The sequence below is a fragment of the Aquarana catesbeiana genome, linkage group LG04, assembly GCF_042186555.1.
Source record: "Aquarana catesbeiana isolate 2022-GZ linkage group LG04, ASM4218655v1, whole genome shotgun sequence".
Lineage (NCBI taxonomy): Eukaryota > Metazoa > Chordata > Amphibia > Anura > Ranidae > Aquarana > Aquarana catesbeiana.
In genome coordinates this window covers 130,028,861-130,050,591 of record NC_133327.1, presented here as the reverse complement: position 1 = coordinate 130,050,591, position 21,731 = coordinate 130,028,861, and the positions used below count along the sequence as shown (strand labels likewise).

The window sequence follows — 21,731 nt, the reverse complement described above, 5'->3', positions numbered from 1 at the left end:
TCCTTGGGTGGAGGATGGGTCCCTTGGAGGGAGGGGGGAGGGATGGGAAGGAGTTATCTATATATTCTAACAATACATGGTTTTCCGAAAGAAATATATACCACATTGAGATATGGCTCAGCTGAAAATATTGTCATGGAATGTAAGGGGTCTTAATCACAAAATTAAACGCTCACTAGTTTTTGAATATCTTAAGAAATATACGCCCAGTATTTGTATTCTTCAAGAGACACATTTGATGGGGGGCAGAGTGTTGGGGTTAAAAAACCATGGGTGGGACACCATTATCATGCCACATACACTAATTACACCAGGGGGGTTAGTATATTGATCCACAAATCACTCAATTTTGAACCCCTTGATATTCTCATAGACCCAGAAGGTAGATATATAATAATCCACGCTAATATAGAAGCATTGGCAATGATCATAGTGGGGGTATACTTGCCTCCAACGGCTAACATTTCCCTACTGCAGAAGATCACTACTATAATTGCGCAATTCCCCACAGATAATGTAATTCTCACGGGGGATTTTAATATCACACCTAACCCGTCAATAGATAAAATGTCCCCGGACCCAGCTACAGACTCTGCGCTAACTAGATGGGCGCAGGTGCTGGGATTAGAGGATGTGTGGCGTTGGAAACATCCAACAGAACGAGTTTATACATGTCACTCTTCCTCCTACAACTCATTATCACGTATTGACCTCCTTTACGCAAGCTCACCCATGCTTCCCAAAGTTATAAATATTGATACATTGCCGAGGGGAATTTCTGACCATTCCCCGCTATTATGCATACTGCAAACCTCCACTCCACAGGCGGACAGAATCTGGCGACTCTCCCGATTCTGGATTGAACATCCTACTATAGAAATTGAGATAGTAAAAGAGATAAAACAATTTTGGTTGACCAACGCGGGTTCCTCCACTCCGGGGATGATATGGGACACTTTTAAAGCATACATCAGAGGCTGCTATATGTCATCCATAGCTAGAGAGCGCAGAAATAATAAGATGATGGTGGAAGAGGCAGAGACCAAAGCCCGAGACTTAGAGACCAGATACACCCTCACGGCCAACCCTATTATAGCACAAGACATGAAGGTTGCCTATCGGGAGGTAATGCTACTAAGGGTAGCCAAGGCAAACAAACGCCAACTAGCCCAAACTCAAAGAATATTTGAGCAAGGGGAAAAGACAGGTAAGCTTTTGGCCTGGTTGGCCAGGGAGCAGTCCCCTGTGTCAACCATAGCTCGTATCCGTAAGAATGACGGCACCCTAATATCAGACCCTGTGGGGATAAATGCTTGCTTTGCTGAGTATTACTCGTCCCTATACTCATCTAGGGCACAATACTCAGAGAAGGAACTCTTGGAATTCCTAGACGAAATAACACTTCCGACCCTCACGGCTGCGGCACGGGAGGACCTCGAAGCTCCAATAACCTTGGAGGAGGTCCAACGGGCTCTCAGCTCTTTACAAACGGGGAAAACACCGGGACTGGACGGCCTACCTCCTGAATTTTATAAACAGTATATGGGCGAGGTGGCGCCTAGGATGCACACAATGCTTACAGAGACCCTGCGTACTGGGGAGATTCCACAATCCATGTCACAAGCCATCATAGTGGTCCTGCCAAAGCCCGGGAAAGACCCCCAACTATGTCCCTCATATCGACCTATATCTTTACTTAATTCGGACGCGAAGATTTTAACCAAAATTTTGGCCCAGCGGTTAAACAAAATAATACTTGATCTAATTCATGGAGATCAATCAGGTTTCATGCCTGGAAAGGGCACAGACATAAACATACGTAGGTTGTTTGCTGTCCTGGCCTCCGGGGAGGAGGATACCCGAGACGAAGTTGTGGCCTCTCTAGACGCGGAGAAAGCCTTCGACTCTGTTGAGTGGGGCTATCTATGGGAGGTCCTCCGCAGATTCGGGTTTGGCCCGGTCTTTATCTCCTGGGTCGGGATGGTATACAGGGCCCCTACAGCCAGAGTTCGCACAGGTACAGTACTCTCCCCGACCTTTCCTTTGGGTAGGGGAACCAGGCAGGGGTGCCCGCTCTCGCCGGGGCTTTTTGCCCTGGCAATGGAGCCGATGGCTGCCCTTCTCAGGGCCACACCCGGGGTTAGGGGAATTCCGAGGGGTCTTCTACAGGAAAAGGTGTCGTTATATGCTGACGACACCTTACTCTATCTTAAAGATGACGGTGCCTCCCTACCGGAGGCTCTCTCGGTAATTAATAGATTTGGGAAATTCTCTGGTATATGTATCAACTGGGGAAAGTCGATACTGTTTCCCCTGCGGGCGGGGTCTACTCCCTTGCAGACAGACGGACAACTCCGTAGGGTTTCCCAGTTTAGATACCTAGGGGTAGAAATACACCTAGACTTAAAAAAATATATCAGCTTAAACTTAAACCCCGTGGTTCACCACCTATCCCAAAGATGTAACACATGGAGAACCCTACCACTGACCCCGGTTGGCCGTGTCAACTTAATCAAAATGTAAATTTTACCTAAATTTACATACCTATTCCGACAAACCCCGATCCCCATATCAATGACCTTTTTTCGACATATAGATAGCATTATCACCTCATTCATTTGGAATGGGAAAACTCCTAGAATAGCCAGGGCAACATTGCAACTACCAGGGACCTTGGGGGGTCTGGCCTTACCATGCTTCCTAAACTACTATTGGGCAGCGGTATTGGTAACGGTAAAATGGTGGTTCTCAGAAGAGACGGCTAATCCGGCAGCTTCCTTGGAGGCGGCGCTGATCGGCTCCTATGCAGAGTTGAGGAACTTGGTGCATAGAGGCCCCAGATCCAACCCAGTTGTGACCTGTCCCATAAAAACAACCCTTAAGGTATGGGACACTGTTAATACGCTATTTCGGGGACCTAATAATTGGTCCCTAGCAACTCCCCTGTGGGGTAACCCCCGCCTGCCTCACTTTCACTCCATCCCTGACCCGGTTGTGTGGGCCAGATATGGAATCACGACCCTGGGGGATATAGTTGCCCAGGGACAACTAGTCACATTTGATGCTTTAAAAAGAGAAAAGGATCTACCCAACCATATGTTCTTCAGGTTCCTCCAGGTGAGACATGCGTTCCGATCCCAGTTCCCCGGCCCGCTGACTCTGGAGGAGACACCGATAGAAAGTGTATTGAAAAACCAGGATGGCGGAAGAACACTGTCCGCCGTCTATAACCTACTTGTGACTCGAGATACGTCTAAAGTCTCCCAGCTATGTGAGCGGTGGAGGGTGGATGTTCCGGAGTTGACGGACGAGGACTGGGAAGAGGGAATCCAACAATACCTATCCTTGACAATTTCAGCAAGGGATAGATTCATGCAGCTGAAATTCCTACATAGGGCCTACTACTCTCCAATACGCCTGGCGAAAATATACCCTGATAGAATAGCGAGGTGCCCTAGATGTGGGTCTGGGGATGCCGATTTCTTTCATGTGGTCTGGTCTTGCCCCGGAGTGGTGGAATTCTGGCAAAGTATACTTGCTGATATCAATTCTATAGGGGGACTGCAAGTCCCATACAGCCCAATACCTCTTCTACTAGGTATTTGTGATTTTCTAGAAGTTTCATGGGGGAAGAAACTATTCATTTTTTACACCACACTATATGCCAGAAAAGCAATCCTACTGCAGTGGAATCAATCCCAACCGCCCACTAAACAACTCTGGCTATCTCTGGTAAATAAGGCGCTACCATTATATAAAATGACGTATATGGGCAGGAACTGTCCAAAAAAATTTGAGAAAATCTGGGCAGCATGGGTGAGGGCCAAACACCTGTCTATTGAATGAAATGTGGGGTTCGGGCCCATGGGGATTGGCGGTGACTAGCTCCCAGGACCTCTCAAAACCATACACAGATGGGCGAGGATGTTCTAAAGTGAAAGGTGGGATCCCCTACACGTACATCATATATCTATACCCTTAATGAGTGTATTAATACCTTCTTCTGAAATGGATAACTACTGTGTCAATTGATTCTTACTCATACCAAGTCACGTAAATGTTCTATGCATGTCATCTGTAATCAAATCTAATACGAAGCGAACTGTTTTTTTTTTGTTGTGAAAATTTAAATAAACTTCTATGTTAAAAAAAAAAAAAGAGCACTAAGTATCATTTTTGTCTGCTGCTTCCTTCCTCTGCTATCAACATGAGTCACTTCTGACAAGTTTTCCTGACACCAAAAGAAAAAAAGGTGACAGGGGAGGGACCACCTGCACAAAGCCTGTGAATGACAGCCTTAGCTCTGTTCCTAAAAATAAATAAAGAACTGCGCTAGGTAAATAAACAATGTGAAAATACAAAAATCATTAGTGAAAAACGTGATGTGAGTCCTGCCGCTAAACACTATAACCCCGATATAAGGCAACAATTGTATAGATAAATCAGTGTAGCGCTGGACATGAATCTGAGTGAATAAACAATAGTGATAATAATAAAAATCAACATCTAAAAATATATTATAAAGAATCAATATATCACCAGTGAATGTGCTTTCATCAAAAACGTATGTGCTCAAAAACTTATGAAAAGTCCAAGCAATAATGACAAAATTAGTCCAAAAAATAAAGTGCCAAAAAAATGTCCCGTAGACCACTCAATAGTGCTGCCCACCACCGGAGAGAATGAAGGCTTACTAGAAAGCCTGTGACCGCCCTTACTCAGGGGGGTCTAAACAGGCATAGCAGGTCAGTGTAGAGATCCTATAGAGCCGCAACTGATGTCCCTCTGGTCACTTTCGATATCAGCCTCCCAACGATAGCAGAAGACACTCTGGGGCAAATCCACGATTCCAGGAAAAAAAAGTCCAATGACCAGTGCTCCAGCAGGGATAAACCATAAAGGAAAGAAGAGGGGACTCCAATAGTGTAGAGGACCAAAAAAGTTTTATTTAAAAAAACAAATGCTTCCTAATGCATCCATAAGCACTGCATAGGTCGCATATAAGGTGCAAATAAGCAATGGCAATAAAATCCGTCACTAGACAGCAAAATGACACTACCGCCGTTTATTTTAAAAGCGCGCATGCGCAGTGCAAGTTCGCGTTGTGACCCTACGGCCGTTTCGTCACAACTGACGTCATCAGGGGTACGTGATCACGCACGCACATGCGCATTAAGTAGCCAAACCGCGCTGAAGGGAACAGCATCATTGGCTGGTTGGATCCGAGCTGAGTATTCTGGTTGGTTTATTAGCAAATCCCAATCTGGGGACATCATAGGAACAATCTAAGCACCAATAATAAACAGCTGGGATCCTTGCTGAATATATGTGGAAATAGAGACACACTAACCAACTCAGTGCCATCTAGTGGACATTTGCAAAATCACGTACAAATACAAGAAAATAACAGACAATCATTTAAAAATTGCTAGCAAGCTTGTAAACAATGGCATGTCGCCCCAGTACATGCCATAATAAATGTTATGCACATTAGTAACCAAACTAAAGTAAAAAATCTAAAAAAAGTTTAAAATATATATAAAAAATTATTTATATATAAAAAAAGCTCTGTTCCTGTGTGCTGTGTGGGTATGTCCCTTCCCTCCAATCAGCTCTCAGAGCTCTCCTCACTCAGCTCTGCAGTGTGTAACTTCAGCTCTCTGCCCCTTTTTCTGACAGATCAGACAAGCTTTATAAATTCTGGACATTGAATAGACTTCGAGAAGAGAAGACTGCAGATAAACAGGTATAACTCATGTAGGAGGATTTGTTTTATTTCTGTGTATCACCTGATGCCAGTCACTTCACTTGGTATATGTAAGGGTTTACAAACACTCAAGGGTGAATCTCTGATATGTTTCCAGGAGACCTAGCTTGTGAATTCTCTGTGCTGGTGAGCTGCAAGGTGATGGGATGGATTCTATAAAACAAAGGTTGAGACCCCCCAGTGGACTTTTTTATGTTTGATTGCAAACTTCCTTGAACCTAATTATTTAAAAATACTGCACATAATCAGATGCACTATAAGGCCTCATGCACACTGGACATTACAAAAATGCCAGTAGTGTGAGCTGTAGAAAGCTGTAGCTGTATAATGAGTTTTGCAGCTTTTTTGCAGTACCATTTTTCAGCGTTTTTCTTTTTAGCTGTAGCGCTTTTTAGCTTTTCTTTAGCAAAACTATACTCCCACAAAAGCTTATGGCTCAAAAACGCAGATTAGCTGTGGTTTTCAGCGTTTTTAAGCTTTTATCAGAGTTAGAGCGTTTTTTACAGCTGAAAATATCCTCTTAAAACGCAGTAATTTTCGTTTTTTTCCACCAGAAAAGGCCCCTGCCAAAAAACGCTGCTAACATCCTATATGTGCATGGACACATAGGATAACATGCTGGGGAGTTTTTCTGGCTGCTGAAAAAAACGCCTGAAGCCAAAAACAGAAGCTGAAGCTGTAAAAACGTCCAGTCTGCATGAAGCCTAATGAGGCTATAGGATATTGGCAGCTCCCATATGCAAATAAGGTTGAAAAAAGGGGTCAAATTTTTTATTTTATTTATTTTTTCTCATTTGATTATGATACACAGTGCTTAAAGAGGAACTGCAGTCTGCTCACATAATTTGTAATAAAAACATCTTTGCCATTCTGAAGCTTTCCTCCAACCACTTTGCATATTTTTTATATACTGTGATTCTGTACTTGCCAAATATGCTGCAGAAATCTCGCTCAACTGAGTCTGGCTGCAACCATTTTATCTGTGGGCAGCTAAAGCTGCTGCCTGTTCACTTCCTGAATTTACACAGACACAAAGGCACACCTCCAGCTCTGCAGCCCCGCAGCTCTCATTGGCCTTCTTATGACTCATTCCCCCTCCCTTCCTGGCAAACTCTCACAAGAGTAAGAGAGAGAGCTGTGCATGATGTCATAAGCCTAGGCCAGTGATGGCAAACCTTGGCACCCCAGTTGTCTTGGAACTACATTTCCCATGATGCTTAACTACACTGCAGAGTGCATGAGCATCATGGGAAATGTAGTTCCAAAACATCTGGGGTCCCAAGGTTTGCCATCACTGGCCTAGGCTAATGACCAGACAAGAAACAGGAAGTGGGCTGTATAAGGTATTTACTGGCAGAAAAAAAAAGTTTTTTTTTTCTGCCAGTAAAAAGTTAAAAACAACAAGGGCAGAAGATTTATTAGATGGAAAGATGAAAAAATGACTGAAGGTCCGCTTTAAGTAAACTAAATGTCTTTAATTTAGGCTTTACATCCACTTTTAATAAATAGCTGTTATTGCTAATAGTAACTTTTTCACATAATGTGTCATCCTCATATTAGGTATAGCAATCATTTTATCATATTTATATTTCAGACTTGTCATTCTGAAGATGTGTGTGGGGAAGTGCTCCCAATTTAACGGCCTCTGCCTAACTATCCTGGCCTTACTATCCGTAACGTTGAACCTTTTCCTCCTCTTCCCCAACCTTGATGGGTCCTATCTGAAAAAAGATCAGATCAGCAGCCATGCTAGGAGGATGCCAGGAGTTTGGGCTGGTGGATTGATGGTAAGTGGTCTAAAACCGGTCTAGAAAGCATAATTTAAAGGAAAACTCAACTGTTCCAACAAATATGCAGGTATAGATTATTTGAAATTATAATCGCCAAGGTTTTCTCTTTGTACAATTCATGGATGAATTGTGTTATTATAGCAGATAGGAGAGTGCAATGTTCTGACATGTATACAGAGAATAGAACCAGATACAAATCTGCCAAGAAGCTTGCCAAAATGGTTGTGATGTATATAATTGATCTACAGGGGATTGTCTTTTTTTTTTTTTTGCGAAAGTGGATTTTCACTTTAGATGATGGCACCTGGAGCTTTCATGAACAATTTTATTAGCCTTGGACAACAGAAAATTCTCAACGTGCCAGTATAACTCTTACAAGGAAACATTACATGGAGACATTTAAAGTGATACTAAACACACACTTTAAATATACATTATCCCTTCTCTTTATGTATGTGGATGATGGCACTGTAATTATTTTAATTAAAAAAAAAGAAATCTAAGTATCTTTTTCATGGAAACACACAAAGATCCACAGCTCTGCTCAAAACCGGCCTCTCCTGTACATGGACAACCTGGGCCTCCGGAGCTGCTAGTCCTCTGCTGCTGATCACATGTTCACAAAAAAAAATGAAACAGCCTTTGAAATACAAAGGAAAAATACATAATTAATTTTAAATAATTGTTTTAAATTGTCATACAAATATGTATGTAAACTCAATTCTTTATTACTTTTGTGCAAAAACATGGCTTGGGCTATCTAGGGGGAGGTTCTGCCAGTCACAGCCAGTTTCACACCTCTCCAGCCTTTGTCTATTGTTTGTAAGTGCTCAGATTTACAGGAAGGTGACACCTCCATCAATCAACATTGGAGGTGGGTGTGTATACAGCCACATGTGTGACTCTATAGTCATCTGGGCTGCAGAGATAAGAAAAAAGAGGAAATGATTCTCTTAGAATTGAGCTGAAACTGGAGCATGCTGAGTAGATGTGGCAACAGCTGGTCTACACAATGTAACATAACCCCATTAGTGATATGCCATTATACTGTAATCAGACATGTTATGAATAATAACTTAATAATAAAGTGCAAAGTGTCCATGAATTCATAAGTCTCAATAAAAATAGTGCTTTGATCTTAGAATATTTAATTCAAGGTACTATTCCACCACAGTGTATGAAAAATAAATCCACAAAGTGCTTTTGCTCTCCTCCACCTATGTGCTCTAGTCGCTCACCTTACATTATGACCCGTTTCACCAGCTGGTCATAATCAGCTGTTGCCCTCAGGGGATAATACAAGATCTGTGTAGCGTGCTATCCCTCCATATCTCCTGTTTCCTTCTGCCAACTCCCAGAACCTCAGGTGTACTCAGTGATTTATAAAAGAGGAACAAAGCACAGAATCTAGTGTTCTCCATTTAACAAAATTTAATCTCAACGGATAAATGAGTACACTCACAAACAAGGCACTTTAGCAGTGCTAGCTGTTAAACACATATCATTTAAATACTCAGACAACAAAATGGCTGCGGGAATGACGTCAGATAAGCAGGCCGCCCCCCCCCCCCATGTGCGTTACATCCCTGGGCGTGGACTTCCTCAGTAGGGGTGGAGCCCCAGTGCATCTCCGCTCTTTATATATGCAAAGCAGCTGGTTTGGTAGCAACCCGCCTGACTCTAATACTCCCAGAAATATGCGAAGCGGCTGGTGTCACAGCAGCCCACCCTACTCTACTACTCCCGAAAGTTCATGTGCTGGAACTGCTCCAAGGTGTAACCCTGAGCACAATAGTAAATAAACTTTGGGAGACACCACACTCTAGTGTACCAACTGGAAAAATCAATAAATAAAATACAATAAATAAAACTCCCCACATATCAAGGTAATACATACTCAGAGCAACTGTTAAATAAATCACCACGCGGCCGCCTTTACAAGTTACACCTATTTATTATTATATTATTATTATACAGGTTTTATATAGTGCCAACAGTTTGCGCAGAGCTTTATTTACTAATCTCAATTTAATCTAAAGCAATTCTAAAAATAGAAAAAAAAAAAGAAAAATTAAAAAGAGGACAAAGACCACATTTTTTTTTTTTAAATTACAATAGGCTAAAAAAGCGGCTACCCACTCAAGGGAAACAGTTGAGATTGAACTCCACATTAACACTTCTGTGTGAGAGAACTTTACTTTCTAAAGTCCATAAAGATTCTCTCCTGCTTAATTGTCTGATGTAATTGCCCCCTCCAATGTTTCTCTATTTTTTTTAATTCCCCAAAATTTAAGAGAGCTAGGGTGTTTGTTATGGATCAATTAAAAAGTTTGCATACACTGTGGGTAATAACCTCTTTCTTAATGTTTTTTGACATGGATGAACAGGGCATTAGGTAGTATCCCCATACAGGTAGAGCCCCATTTAGAGAGAATTTTAGGGGACAACAACCACAGAGAGGATGGGGCAGACCCTAATATCAGGGGAGTCAACAGTGGGATCAGATGGGACAGTATAAGAGCAGTTATGATCAGCCATATAGAAATGATCACAAATCGTATATCCAATGGGAATTGGTATAGGAATAGATATGATATACTGGTGTAGCACCCTGGTGTTTAGGCAGGGTTGCTAACAAATTTAGTTTGCCAGGTAGTAATTGTCCTGGCTGATTGATAGAAGATCCACTGATTCCTCCCTAAATTCTGGAATTTCTGCACCTTTTATCTTCTGTCACTAGGTGGCACTGTGGCTGGTGACATTAGATTGACAGGGGCTTAGCAAGGTCAAATCATGAATGGATAGGGTGTCTCAGCCAATTGGTGGGCGTTTGTTTTAGTCCCTTGGCCTGCTGGGAGAGCCTATTTATTTGGATGGAATCAGGTGATCGGGGTTCTGTGCCACCTTGACGGCTGTCTGGGTGGACGTGTTTTATGTCGCCCCGGGTTGCTAGACCGGAAGCCTGAGGCCACCCCGGGGACACCTGGCTGCTAGGCTGCCTAAGGGCCTATCCAGGAGCAGGAGAAGCAGCGTAGGGTTGGGACTACAGGACTGGGGTCCAACCGAGTTGCAAAAGTTCAGCCAGATGGGGAAACCAGTTATGGTCGGAGGTACAGGGGAAGCTGTCGCCACTAAGGGACCATCCGCCTTGTTACCGGGGACTACTGTGAGTAAGCTGAAGCAAGTACCTGAGCAGTCTTCTCACCAGCCGGGGACGGTGAAGAAGTGGGGAAGCATCAGCAAGTGTCAAGCCAGGGACCCAGTAGGATAGCGGGGTGACGCTTAAGGAGTATACAGCAGGGTAGCTGTGGAAGAGCTCAGGGGATCCAGTGACGACTGAGATCTTGAAGTCTAGTGAGAGACTGGGAGCTCAGTGAGTGAAGATCTACAGTGGAATACTGTGAGATAAGTAAAGGACTGTTCTGTGTTACTAAGAGTTATGAACTACCTTTAGTGACTGTTGCAAGATTAGTTGCCATAGGAGACAGCGGTCTTACCTATACAGAAGCTGTTTACCTATAGAAGTCTCAGGGTCTGCCAATTATCATTGAATCTATTCAAGGGTGCCCTGGCCCTGACCCTAACCCGCTCTCCCACAGTTCTGTTAAGAGACAATAAATCTCTTGTTCGCATTCAAAAAGTAATTGGCGCCCATCATTTTATCACACCCACCATGCCTGCTAACCCACTCTACAAGGAAGGATGTCAGCTCTCCCTAACCCTTGAGGTCACCATTAGGCCTCTGGGGCCCCGGGACCTTGCTACACTGAGAATAGATTTGCTCCATTATATAATCAGTCTGTTGAGCATCAGAACAGTGTTTTTTTTTTTATGGTAACCAATGGACCCCCAAGTAAACCAGACACCAGCTGGAAAAAACATTTGGGGGAAAAAGAAGAGAAAGAGAGGGAGAAGAACAGGGAGACGGATCCAAAAAACGAAAAAAACAATAGGGACAGGCATATATAACATAAGTGGGATGGATTTGAACAGGCAGGAGTTAAGAGTCCTTGATAAAGGCCTTAAGTATGCGCCTATAAAAAATTTGAATACATTTCATACGTATGTTCACATACAAAAATATTTACACACCAGACCTCTCACAATAGATATAGGTAACCATTCCACCCTGAGAAATAAATCAGTTTTTAATCCTCAGAATACTGACAATAAATATCTAGAAGTATTCCGTAATATGGTTGTAGAGGATTTAGAGAAGGAGATGGAAGTTAGGAAAGTAAGTATTCCTCATTGGTTAAGAAAGGCAGAGAGGATATGGAAAAAAATAAAGATGTTGTCATACGCCCCGCTGATAAGGAGGGGGGTTTATCACGAGTAAACTTTTTTATGAGGAAGAAATGAATAGGCAACTATCTGATAAACATACTTACCAGGTGCTGAATAGAAACCCCATAACTGAATATAAGTCCAAGTTAGATAAATTGATTAAGAAAGGAAAAAAATTAAAATTTTAAATCCTGTAGCATGTAGAACCCCAATAATTTATTTTTTACCTAAGATTCATTAAAGTTTAAATAAGCCCCCAGGGAGACCCATTATTAATGAGATTAAATCAGTCTGTTCGAGGTTAGGACAATATAGTGACTATTTCTTGCAGCCATTGGTGGCTAGAACTGAAGCATATATCAAAGACACCAAACATGTGAACAAACTACTTGAGTCACTAGAAGGGCCGGACTCGTGTATTCTAGTTACAGCAGATGTCAGTTTGTTGAACACTATAATTTGGCATAATGAAGCCCTACGGTCTGTTGAATGGGCTTTGGGATGCTCAGACCTATCTGACACACAAAAAATATCTGCTGAAATGTCTCAAATGTTGTCTAAATCATAACTACTTTTGGTGTAAGAATCAATATTTTTTACAGGTAAAAGGAGTTGCGATGGGGGCTAGATTTGCCCCCAGTGTGGCAAACCATTTTATGGCACATCGGGAGGAGGAGGTAATGATAAAACACCCCAAGGAACTTGTTTGTTATAAAAGATTCATTGATGACCTTGTGCTAATTTGGATGGGGGATATGGCTTTTTTAGAGGTATTTATGGAGAAGATGAACAGGAATGATAAAATTATTAAGTTGACATGGACTGTTAACTGTGAAAGTATAATTTATTGGGGATTTGAAGATATATAAAGAGCAAGATCGGTTGTATACACGTAATTATTTGAACTATTTTAAACTGTAAACACAAAGGAGAGAAAAAATGGGACTTTGAGAGTGCTGAAAAACCTCATTTTAGAATAACTAGTCATACACCATATAGAGATAAAACATTATTTTATTACAATCCTTTAATATGTGTCTCATAGAGAACCAGACACTACATTAAAACATAATGTACCAGCATCGTACTACTGAACCCCTTACAATCCCCCTTGTTGCCAATGGGAGATATGACCTCTGATAACTAGTCAGATATAGCAAGGATATATTAAAATATCATCAATCAAGGGAAAATAGAACCAAGGAGACAGACACAACCCAACATGTTTCGCCTTGTCAGCTCTTCAGGGTTTTTTTGGATGGCAGATGAGTAAGTAGAGATGATTCAGTATATATTGGTTTTGGGATACCCAATGAGGACATAAACAGACTTCCACCAAGGCACTTATATGTGAATCAGGCAACTGTCCGGTATCGTGTGGGCAGGCAGGTCAGCCCAGGGGGGCCCCAACCAATAAATAAAACCAAAAGAGAGGTCCAATGCACAGGAATTAGCAATTCGGCTATTACCATCTGATATTAAAAAAACAGGCACTAAAGCACTATATCAGTTCAGTTTAGGGAGTAAGATGCTAAACAAGCCTCCATAACCAAGATGATATGCACGGTATCGGATATATTTTCCCCTGCAAGGATATCTCTTTAGTTCTGTTCACATAAATGGAAAACTGGCTGTCATCATGGAAAAGTACCTCCAAGCAAAGAAGGGTGGGTCTTTGCTTGGAGGTACTTTTCCATGATGACAGCCAGTTTTCCATTTATGTGAACAGAACTAAAGAGATATCCTCGCAGGGGACAAAAGATCTGATACCGGGCATATCATCTGGTATTTATTAGAAGTGCTTTAGATAAAATTAGGATTAGTAAATAGGTGGCCGCAAGGTGATTTATATAGTTATCTGTTGCTCTGAGTATGTATTACCTTGATATGTGGGGAGTTTTAAAAACACTTTGTGGTGTCAGCAACAATTGGATATTTTATAAATATTTTTTATTATTTTATTTATTATCACTGGTTTAAGTTGAGTTGCGCTAATTGAACAGATTATTGATTGTGTCAGGACACAGACAAGGAGGGAGGGACAGTGAACAGCAGGAGTATGAACAGCATGTTATACAGCATGTCCTGACAGTTTTTAATGATGTGAATTTAATGACATTTTACTGATAATATTATTTTTTTAATTCAAGGTGCTTCTGGTAGGTATACAATCCACAGTTATGGGTTTTAAGGTGAAGAGACTCTCCTGCTTTGGCACTTGTTGTCATGTAAGTGTTTGATGGAATTTTTAAATCTAACAATAATAGTGTGCACATATTTCACATATAATTGTTTTAGCTCATTTATTACCACTCTGCATAGACAGTTGCATTGTGAGGGGTGTGAAAATAAGGACTTCAATGCCCTTTTATTTTTGGTCTATTTTTGGTTATGGGGGTGCTGTACAGGGCAGGTGGATGAATCTGCCACTGCTCATATTGTATTCTGACAGCCACTGCTGGCAGCTATCAGAATACCCAAACAGTGGGTGCATCTGGCCAAGAAAATTTCTGTCTGGCTCCATCTGAAACTTTTATAGTTTATGCCCATTTTCTAAGCTTATGGCATACCTCCCAACTTTTTTAGATGGAAATGAGGGGCACCTATTAGCAAAAGTATGTAGACATAGGACACACCCCCTGCCACGCCCCTTTAGTTAAAACCACCAGTGCTTTTTTTTACCACTACTATTCCTTTATATTGGCTTTTGAAATTTACAAATGCACAATTTAGAAACTGGATGAAAGGTTTAGCACTGGGAAACACTTTTTGATAGAATAAAAAGTGCATTTTATATACAACTACAGTGGTGGTGCGTCCATAAGGGCGTAGGAGCGCCCCCCCCCCCCTTCTGCCACTCTCTAATCACCATAGATAGATTCATGCATTGCATGAATCTATCTATGGTCGCTGCTGACACCCCCTATTCAAATGTCCAGCCCCTTTTCGGTCACCGGGCACCTTACAGCAGTGGGGGTGTTTTTGGAAGCACCTGAGTAGAGCCGTAGGCTCTAATAGGTGTCCAAAAAAGTGAGAAGTGGGCACAACGCTGTGCATTCCTTGTCACTCCGCTCAATGTTAGCAAAGCCGAAGGAATTCGCTTTGCTAACATTGACCCGCCTCTCAGCCAATCAGGTTGCCGGGTCTGTTACCGGTCGCCTGATTGGCTGAAATGTCAGGTGCTGTGATTGGACGCCTATAAGGTGTCAAATCATAGGAGAGGACGGGAGGAGAGGAGGACTGGAGAAGACACATGGAGGGAGGAAGACGCATGGAAGACACCGCTCGCCGTCACCCGCTGCCCCACCGAGACAGGGTAAGTGCCGGGGATCACAGTGGCAGCATTGGATGGCACAGTGGGAGCATTGGGGGCATTTGATGGCACAGTAGCAGCATTGAGAGCATTGGATGGCACAGTGGCAGCATTGGATGGCACCGTGGCAGCATTGGTCGGCACAGTGGGAGCATTTGATGGCACAGTGGCAGCATTGGGAGCATTTGATGGCACAGTGGCAGCATTGGATGGCACAGTGGCAGCATTTGATGGCACAGTTGCAGCGTTTGGTGGGTACAGTGGCTGCAATTGATGAGCACAGTGGCTGCGTTTGGTGGCACAGTGGCACCGTTTGATGGGCACAATTACAGTAGCTGCAATTGATTGGCGCAGTGGCTGCGTTTGATGGCATAGTGGCGGTATTTGATGGCACAGTGGCTGCGTTTGATGGCATGGTGGCTGCGTTTGATGGCACAGTGAGGCTGCAATTGATGGGGTTTTTTTTTAGAATTTTTCAATTTGTTTGCGCCCCCAAAAATTTTAAGCACCAGCCGCCACTGTACAACTATATAGATCAGACCACAATGAGGGACAAATGAGGAGGAAAGAGGGACAGAGGGACTTTGTTCCAAATCAGGGACAGTCCCTCGAAATCAGGGACAGCTGGGAGCTATGGCTTATGGTAGGAATGGCTCTGCTTGCTGGACATCGAAAATTTATCCTACTGATTTACATATTAGGCTAGGCTAAACTCAAAAAGCATGGAAGCACAGAGAGAAATGGAGTTGTAAGTGAACTGTGCGGGGCAGAAAAATGCAGACATGTTGCAGATTTCTGCACCACACCACAGTTTTCCATTCGGAGACATGCACTTTCTAATGCAGAAAACAGCAGGTCTTTACACCAGAGGCGTATCTAGTGAAAATGGCGCCTATGGCAAGACCTGAAACTGCGCCCCTGTCCAGCACCCAAAAATTCGGTAACATCAGCACCCATAAATACAGTAACATCAGCACCCATAAATACAGTAACATCAGCACCCATAAATGCGGCCTTACCAGCACCCAAAAATGCTGTGCCATCGCCTCTGACACTGTACAGAGGTAGAAAGGGCGTAGAATCACCAGCGACCGGGTGCTCTAGGCTGCCTAGTTTGCCTAGTGGTAGCGCCGGCCCAGTCTGCTTGGCACACACGCAGAATCGCCCATGATGACTTTAAGACCCCTTTCACACTGGAGGCATTTTTCAGGTGCTACAGCGCTAAAAATAGCGCCAGCATAGCGCCTGAAAAAAGCCTCAGCTACAAACCCAGTGTGAAAGCCTGAGTGCTTTCACACTGAGGGCGCTGCGCTGGCAGGATGTCACAAAAAGTCCTGCCAGCAGCTTCTTTGCAGCGGTGGAGGAGCGGTGAATACACCTCTCCTCCACCGCTCCTGCCCATTGAAAACAATGGGGCAGTGCTGCCATACCGCTGGCAAAGCGCTGCTGCAGCGGCATTTTGTGGATCTAACCCTTTTTTTGCCCGCTAGCGGGGGTTAAACCGCCCCCGCTAGCAGCCGAATAGCGCTGCTAAAACAATGGTAAAGCGGCGCTACAATAGCGCTGCTTTACCGCTGATGCCCGGGGCGGCTCAGTGTGAAAGGGGTCTAAGTCATCATCATGTGCATGTGTGTGTGTATGCCAGGTCCAAGCAGAAGCAAGTAGCCAATCAAATATAGTGCTCAATATGGATTAAATAAATATGCTTAGCCATTGATATCATAAATAAAGTGTAATAAAGTGATTTGTGCAAAAGCAGGTACTACTAACACAAATCACTTTTTTACACTTTATGATATCTATGGCTAAGCATATTTATTTAATCCAAATTGTTTGAGCACTATATTTGATTGCTTGCTTTGAAGTTGGTGCTGGTTACTGGTACACATGCACAAGATGATCAATATCATGGTGACAGGTGCTGTACAGTACTAGTACCTGCTGCTGCTGCCTGGGGGGGGGGGGGGTTCAATTGGTTTTCTACTCTGATGTCTCTTTCTTCTCCTGGTCGCCAGCCTCCATGTTCCCCTATAGACAGGCCCAGATTAAGAGCATCATGGGCCTGGTGTTAAGGATGTTGGTGGGCCTTTTTATGAAAATAAATAAAATGGAAACGCAAACAATTTTTTGTTAAATTTAAATGAGAGAGAGAGAGAGAGAGAGAGAGAGAGAGAGAGAGAGAGAGAGAGAGAGAGTCTGTGGGGGGCACAGCATAGTACATTACACGGGGGGGGGAGGGTATAGCACAGTACATCACATGGTTGGCGCAACACATTACATGGTGGATACATGGATACAGCACATTTAATGGTGGGCACAGCACATTACGCGGTTGGCACTGCCCAATACAGCACATTACAAGGTAGGCACAGTACATTATATGGTGGGCACAGCGCATGACATGGTTGATACTGCACAACACAACACATTGCATGGTGGGCACAGCACATGCACACAGTGGGCACAGGACCTTATATGGTGGGCACAGCACATGACATGGCAGGCACAGCTGAGCACATTACATGGTGGGCACTGGACATTACAAGTGGGCACTGCACAGAACATTATATGGTGGGCACAACACATTATATAGTGGGTACTGCACATAGCATGGTGGGCACTGCACAGCACATGACAAGGTGGGCACTGCATGACACAGCACAGCACATTACATTGTGAGCACAGCACATTAAATGGTGGACACTGCATATGACATGATGAGCCCTGCACACCACATTCCATTGTGGGTACTGCACGGCACATGCCATGGTAGACAATGTACAGCACATTACATGGTGAGTACAGCATATTACATGGTAGGCACTGCATGGTGCAGCACATGACATGGTGGGCACAACACAGCACATGACATGGTGAGCACTGCACAGCAATTTACATGATGGGCACTGCACATAACATGGTGGGCACTGCATGACACAGCACATTACATGGTGGGTACAGCGCATTACATGGTGGGCACTGCATGGCACAGCACATGACGTGGTGGGCACAGCGCATTACATGGAGGGCACTGAATGGCACATAAGATTACATGGTGGGCACAACACATTACATGGTGGGCACTGCATGGCATAGCACGTTTCATGGTGGGAAATGCAACTGCACATTACATGTTAGGAACTGCACATGACATGGTGGGCACTGTTGAACAGCACAGCACATTACACAGTGGGCACAACACACTACATGCTGGGCACAACACATGGCAGGGTGGGCACAGCATAGCACATGACATGGTGGGAAGTGCACATGACATGGTGGGCACTGCACATTACATGGTGGGATCACTGTATGGCACAGCACATGACATGGTGGACACTGCAAATTACATAGCGGGCATTGCAAGGCACAGCCATGACATGGTGGGCATTGCACATGACATGGTTGGCACTGGATGGCACATCACATGACATGGTGGGCATTGCACATGACATGGTTGGCACTGGATGGCACATCACATGACATGGTGGGCACTGCACATTACATGGTGGGCAATGCAAGGCACAGCACATGACATGGTGGGCACTGCAAGGCACAGCATGACATAGTGGGCACTGAACATCACATGAAGGGCAATGCAATGCACAGCACATGACATGGTCAGCACAGCGCATTACATGGTGGGCACTGCAATGTACAGCAAATGACATACTGGACACAGCACATTACATGGGGGGCACTGCAAGGCACATGACATGACATGGTGGGCACAGCACATTACATGGGGGGCACTGCAAGGCACATGACATGACATGGTGGGCACAGCACATTACATGGGGGCACTGCAAGGCACATGACATGGTGGGCACAGCACTTTACATAGTGGGCACTGCAATGCACATGACAGGACATGGTGGGCACAGCACATTACATGGGGGCACTGCAAGGCACATGACATGGTGGGCACAGCACTTTACATAGTGGGCACTGCAATGCACATGACAGGACATGGTGGGCACAGCACATTACATGGGGGCACTGCAAGGCACATGACATGGTGGGCACAGCACTTTACATAGTGGGCACTGCAATGCACATGACAGGACATGGTGGGCACAGCACATTACATGGGGGCACTGCAAGGCACATGACATGGTGGGCACAGCACTTTACATAGTGGGCACTGCAATGCACATGACAGGACATGGTGGGCACAGCACATTACATGGGGGCACTGCAAGGCACATGACATGGTGGGCACAGCACATTACATGGGGGCACTGCAAGGCACATGACATGACATGGTGGGCACAGCACATTACATGGGGGCACTGCAAGGCACATGACATGGTGGGCACAGCACTTTACATAGTGGGCACTGCAATGCACATGACAGGACATGGTGGGCACAGCACATTACATGGGGGCACTGCAAGGCACATGACATGGTGGGCACAGCACATTACATGGGGGCACTGCAAGGCACATGACATGACATGGTGGGCACAGCACATTACATGGGGGCACTGCAAGGCACATGACATGGTGGGCACAGCACATTACATGGGGGCACTGCAAGGCACATGACATGACATGGTGGGCACAGCTCATTACATGGGGGGCACTGCAATGCACATGACATGGTGGGCACAGCTCATTACATGGGGGGCACTGCAATGCACATGACATGGTGGGCACAGCACTTTACATAGTGGGCACTGCAATGCACATGACATGGTGGGCACAGCACTTTACATAGTGGGCACTGCAATGCACATGACAGGACATGGTGGGCACAGCACATTACATAGTGGGCACTGCAAGGCACATGACATGGTGGGCACTGGGCACAAGAGAGCACATTACATGGGGGAAGCAGCAGTCTGTCCCCTAGCACAATAATTACACAACATCCCCCTAACAAATGTACTGACCTTATCATAACAGTATGGGAGATATCCTTCCTCCCGGGCTCCTACTGGTTAGGACATCAGCGCCCCTCCCCCAGACATGGAGGATCTGTGTGAGTGAACAGATCCTGTGATAGGAGTCAGGTCTCGGCAGAGACAGGACTTGGCTGCACTGACTTGTCTCCTCCATGTGAGCACAGAGGGCTCCTCTTCCTTCAGGAAGGCACACAGGAATTGACAAGCCACTTCCATGTGCCTATATTGAGGGAGGGGCCTGGAGCTGCAGCTCCACCAGCCCCTATGTTAATCCGGCCCTGGGCGGAGCATTAGGCTCCGCCTCCGCCAGTTACTCTATCTCTGCGTAGATGACCCAGGGGCGGTCACTCTGGCCAGACCAACTCATCGGCCGTCAGGGGGGGGCGCCTGTCACTGGCTTCCCTCCTGGCCTCCTCACTTGCTAATTTGCTGTGCCGGCGCTGCGCTCCAGCAGGCCGGTCGTGGCGCCGGGGACAAGAGTATAGCGGGAGGCGGCCGCGAGAGGACGGGTAGTGGGACTTTATTTTTTGTGCTTTTTTGCCGCCCCCCCCCTATGGCGCCCATGGCACTTGCCATGGCTGCCATACCCTAGATACGCCTCTGCTTTACACAAGTGTGAACAAACCCTAAATGTGCTCTTTTTGTTCTTTGTTGTTTTTTTTTTTAAAGCACCTTTTTAAAAATATCTGCTGAAAGTGCAAATAATCTGACATTACAAAAAGTTTATTGTTGATTTTTATCAAGTGGTGGTTCACTTTTATTCTGTTTGTTTGTCTCTCCAGATGCTGTTGTCTGGTATTTTCTCCATTCTAGCTATGGCTGGAGCTGCAACTTCCCTTTTAATTTCTGCTGCTGGATTGTTCAGTGGTCCATACTGCTTATACCAGGTGGAGGGTGAAGCAACACAGGAGTGGGGTTATCCTTACATAACCATTGGAGTTCCAGTCTTCAACACTAGGTACTTTTGGATAACAAGCCTCAAATTTCTACTACATGTTACAGTAACATCGATGTTACAGTTGCCAGTAAACCATTGCACAGTTAGCTGGGTCTGAACTTCCTTTTTTTCTATTTTATAAGGGTAACTTCAAAAAAATGATATATACACTTGCTATACAAGCCATATTGTAATTGAACTCTATAAAAAATGACATTTGCTTTTCAATCTACAGCCCTATTATTTTCTGTAAAATTAAATATAATATGGCAACCTGGAGGCATTCTGTAAACAGTTGGCATACAGAACATCCCCAGAAATGTTATTTCCTGCTTGTGTGATTGGCTCACTGTTTTCCGAGAAGTGTACAGTAAGATACAGGTCAAGTTTTAGGCATCCTCTGCAACAGAAAAAATCATTTTTTGTAAGATACTCCCAAAGGAGTCATTGCTTCTAAAGGGATGCAGAGACAGCAACGTTCCTCATTAGAACATTTTAAGTGCATCAGCTGGTTAGTAATGAAAAAGCCTCGTCCAGCCACAATAGCTGTCAGCCTCTCTTTTACAGGCTACTGACAGCAGGGGCTGGACAGTGCACGTGTGCCTTTTACCTGCATCTAAATGTTGGGGTCTCATGCACTAGGGCAAAACGCCCAGCATGCCTGAGACCCTAAAAGAATATCTGGTGATCCTGCCATAAAGGTCTTTATAGCACTTACCCCCCAGAAGGG

The 21,731-nt window shown here is 44.4% G+C and overlaps 1 protein-coding gene across 1 annotated transcript in view; it reads left to right on the top strand.

Annotated features, from left to right (window-relative positions):
• Window positions 1-21,731, top strand: part of TM4SF19 (transmembrane 4 L six family member 19) — a 46,914-nt gene that overhangs the window by 10,183 nt on the left and 15,000 nt on the right. The window contains exons 2-4 of the mRNA XM_073628890.1: window positions 7,362-7,554; window positions 13,995-14,072; window positions 20,847-21,022. Of these exons, the coding sequence (XP_073484991.1) occupies window positions 7,378-7,554; window positions 13,995-14,072; window positions 20,847-21,022 (431 nt within the window). The 5' untranslated portion in view covers window positions 7,362-7,377. The remainder of the gene's footprint in view (window positions 1-7,361; window positions 7,555-13,994; window positions 14,073-20,846; window positions 21,023-21,731) is intronic.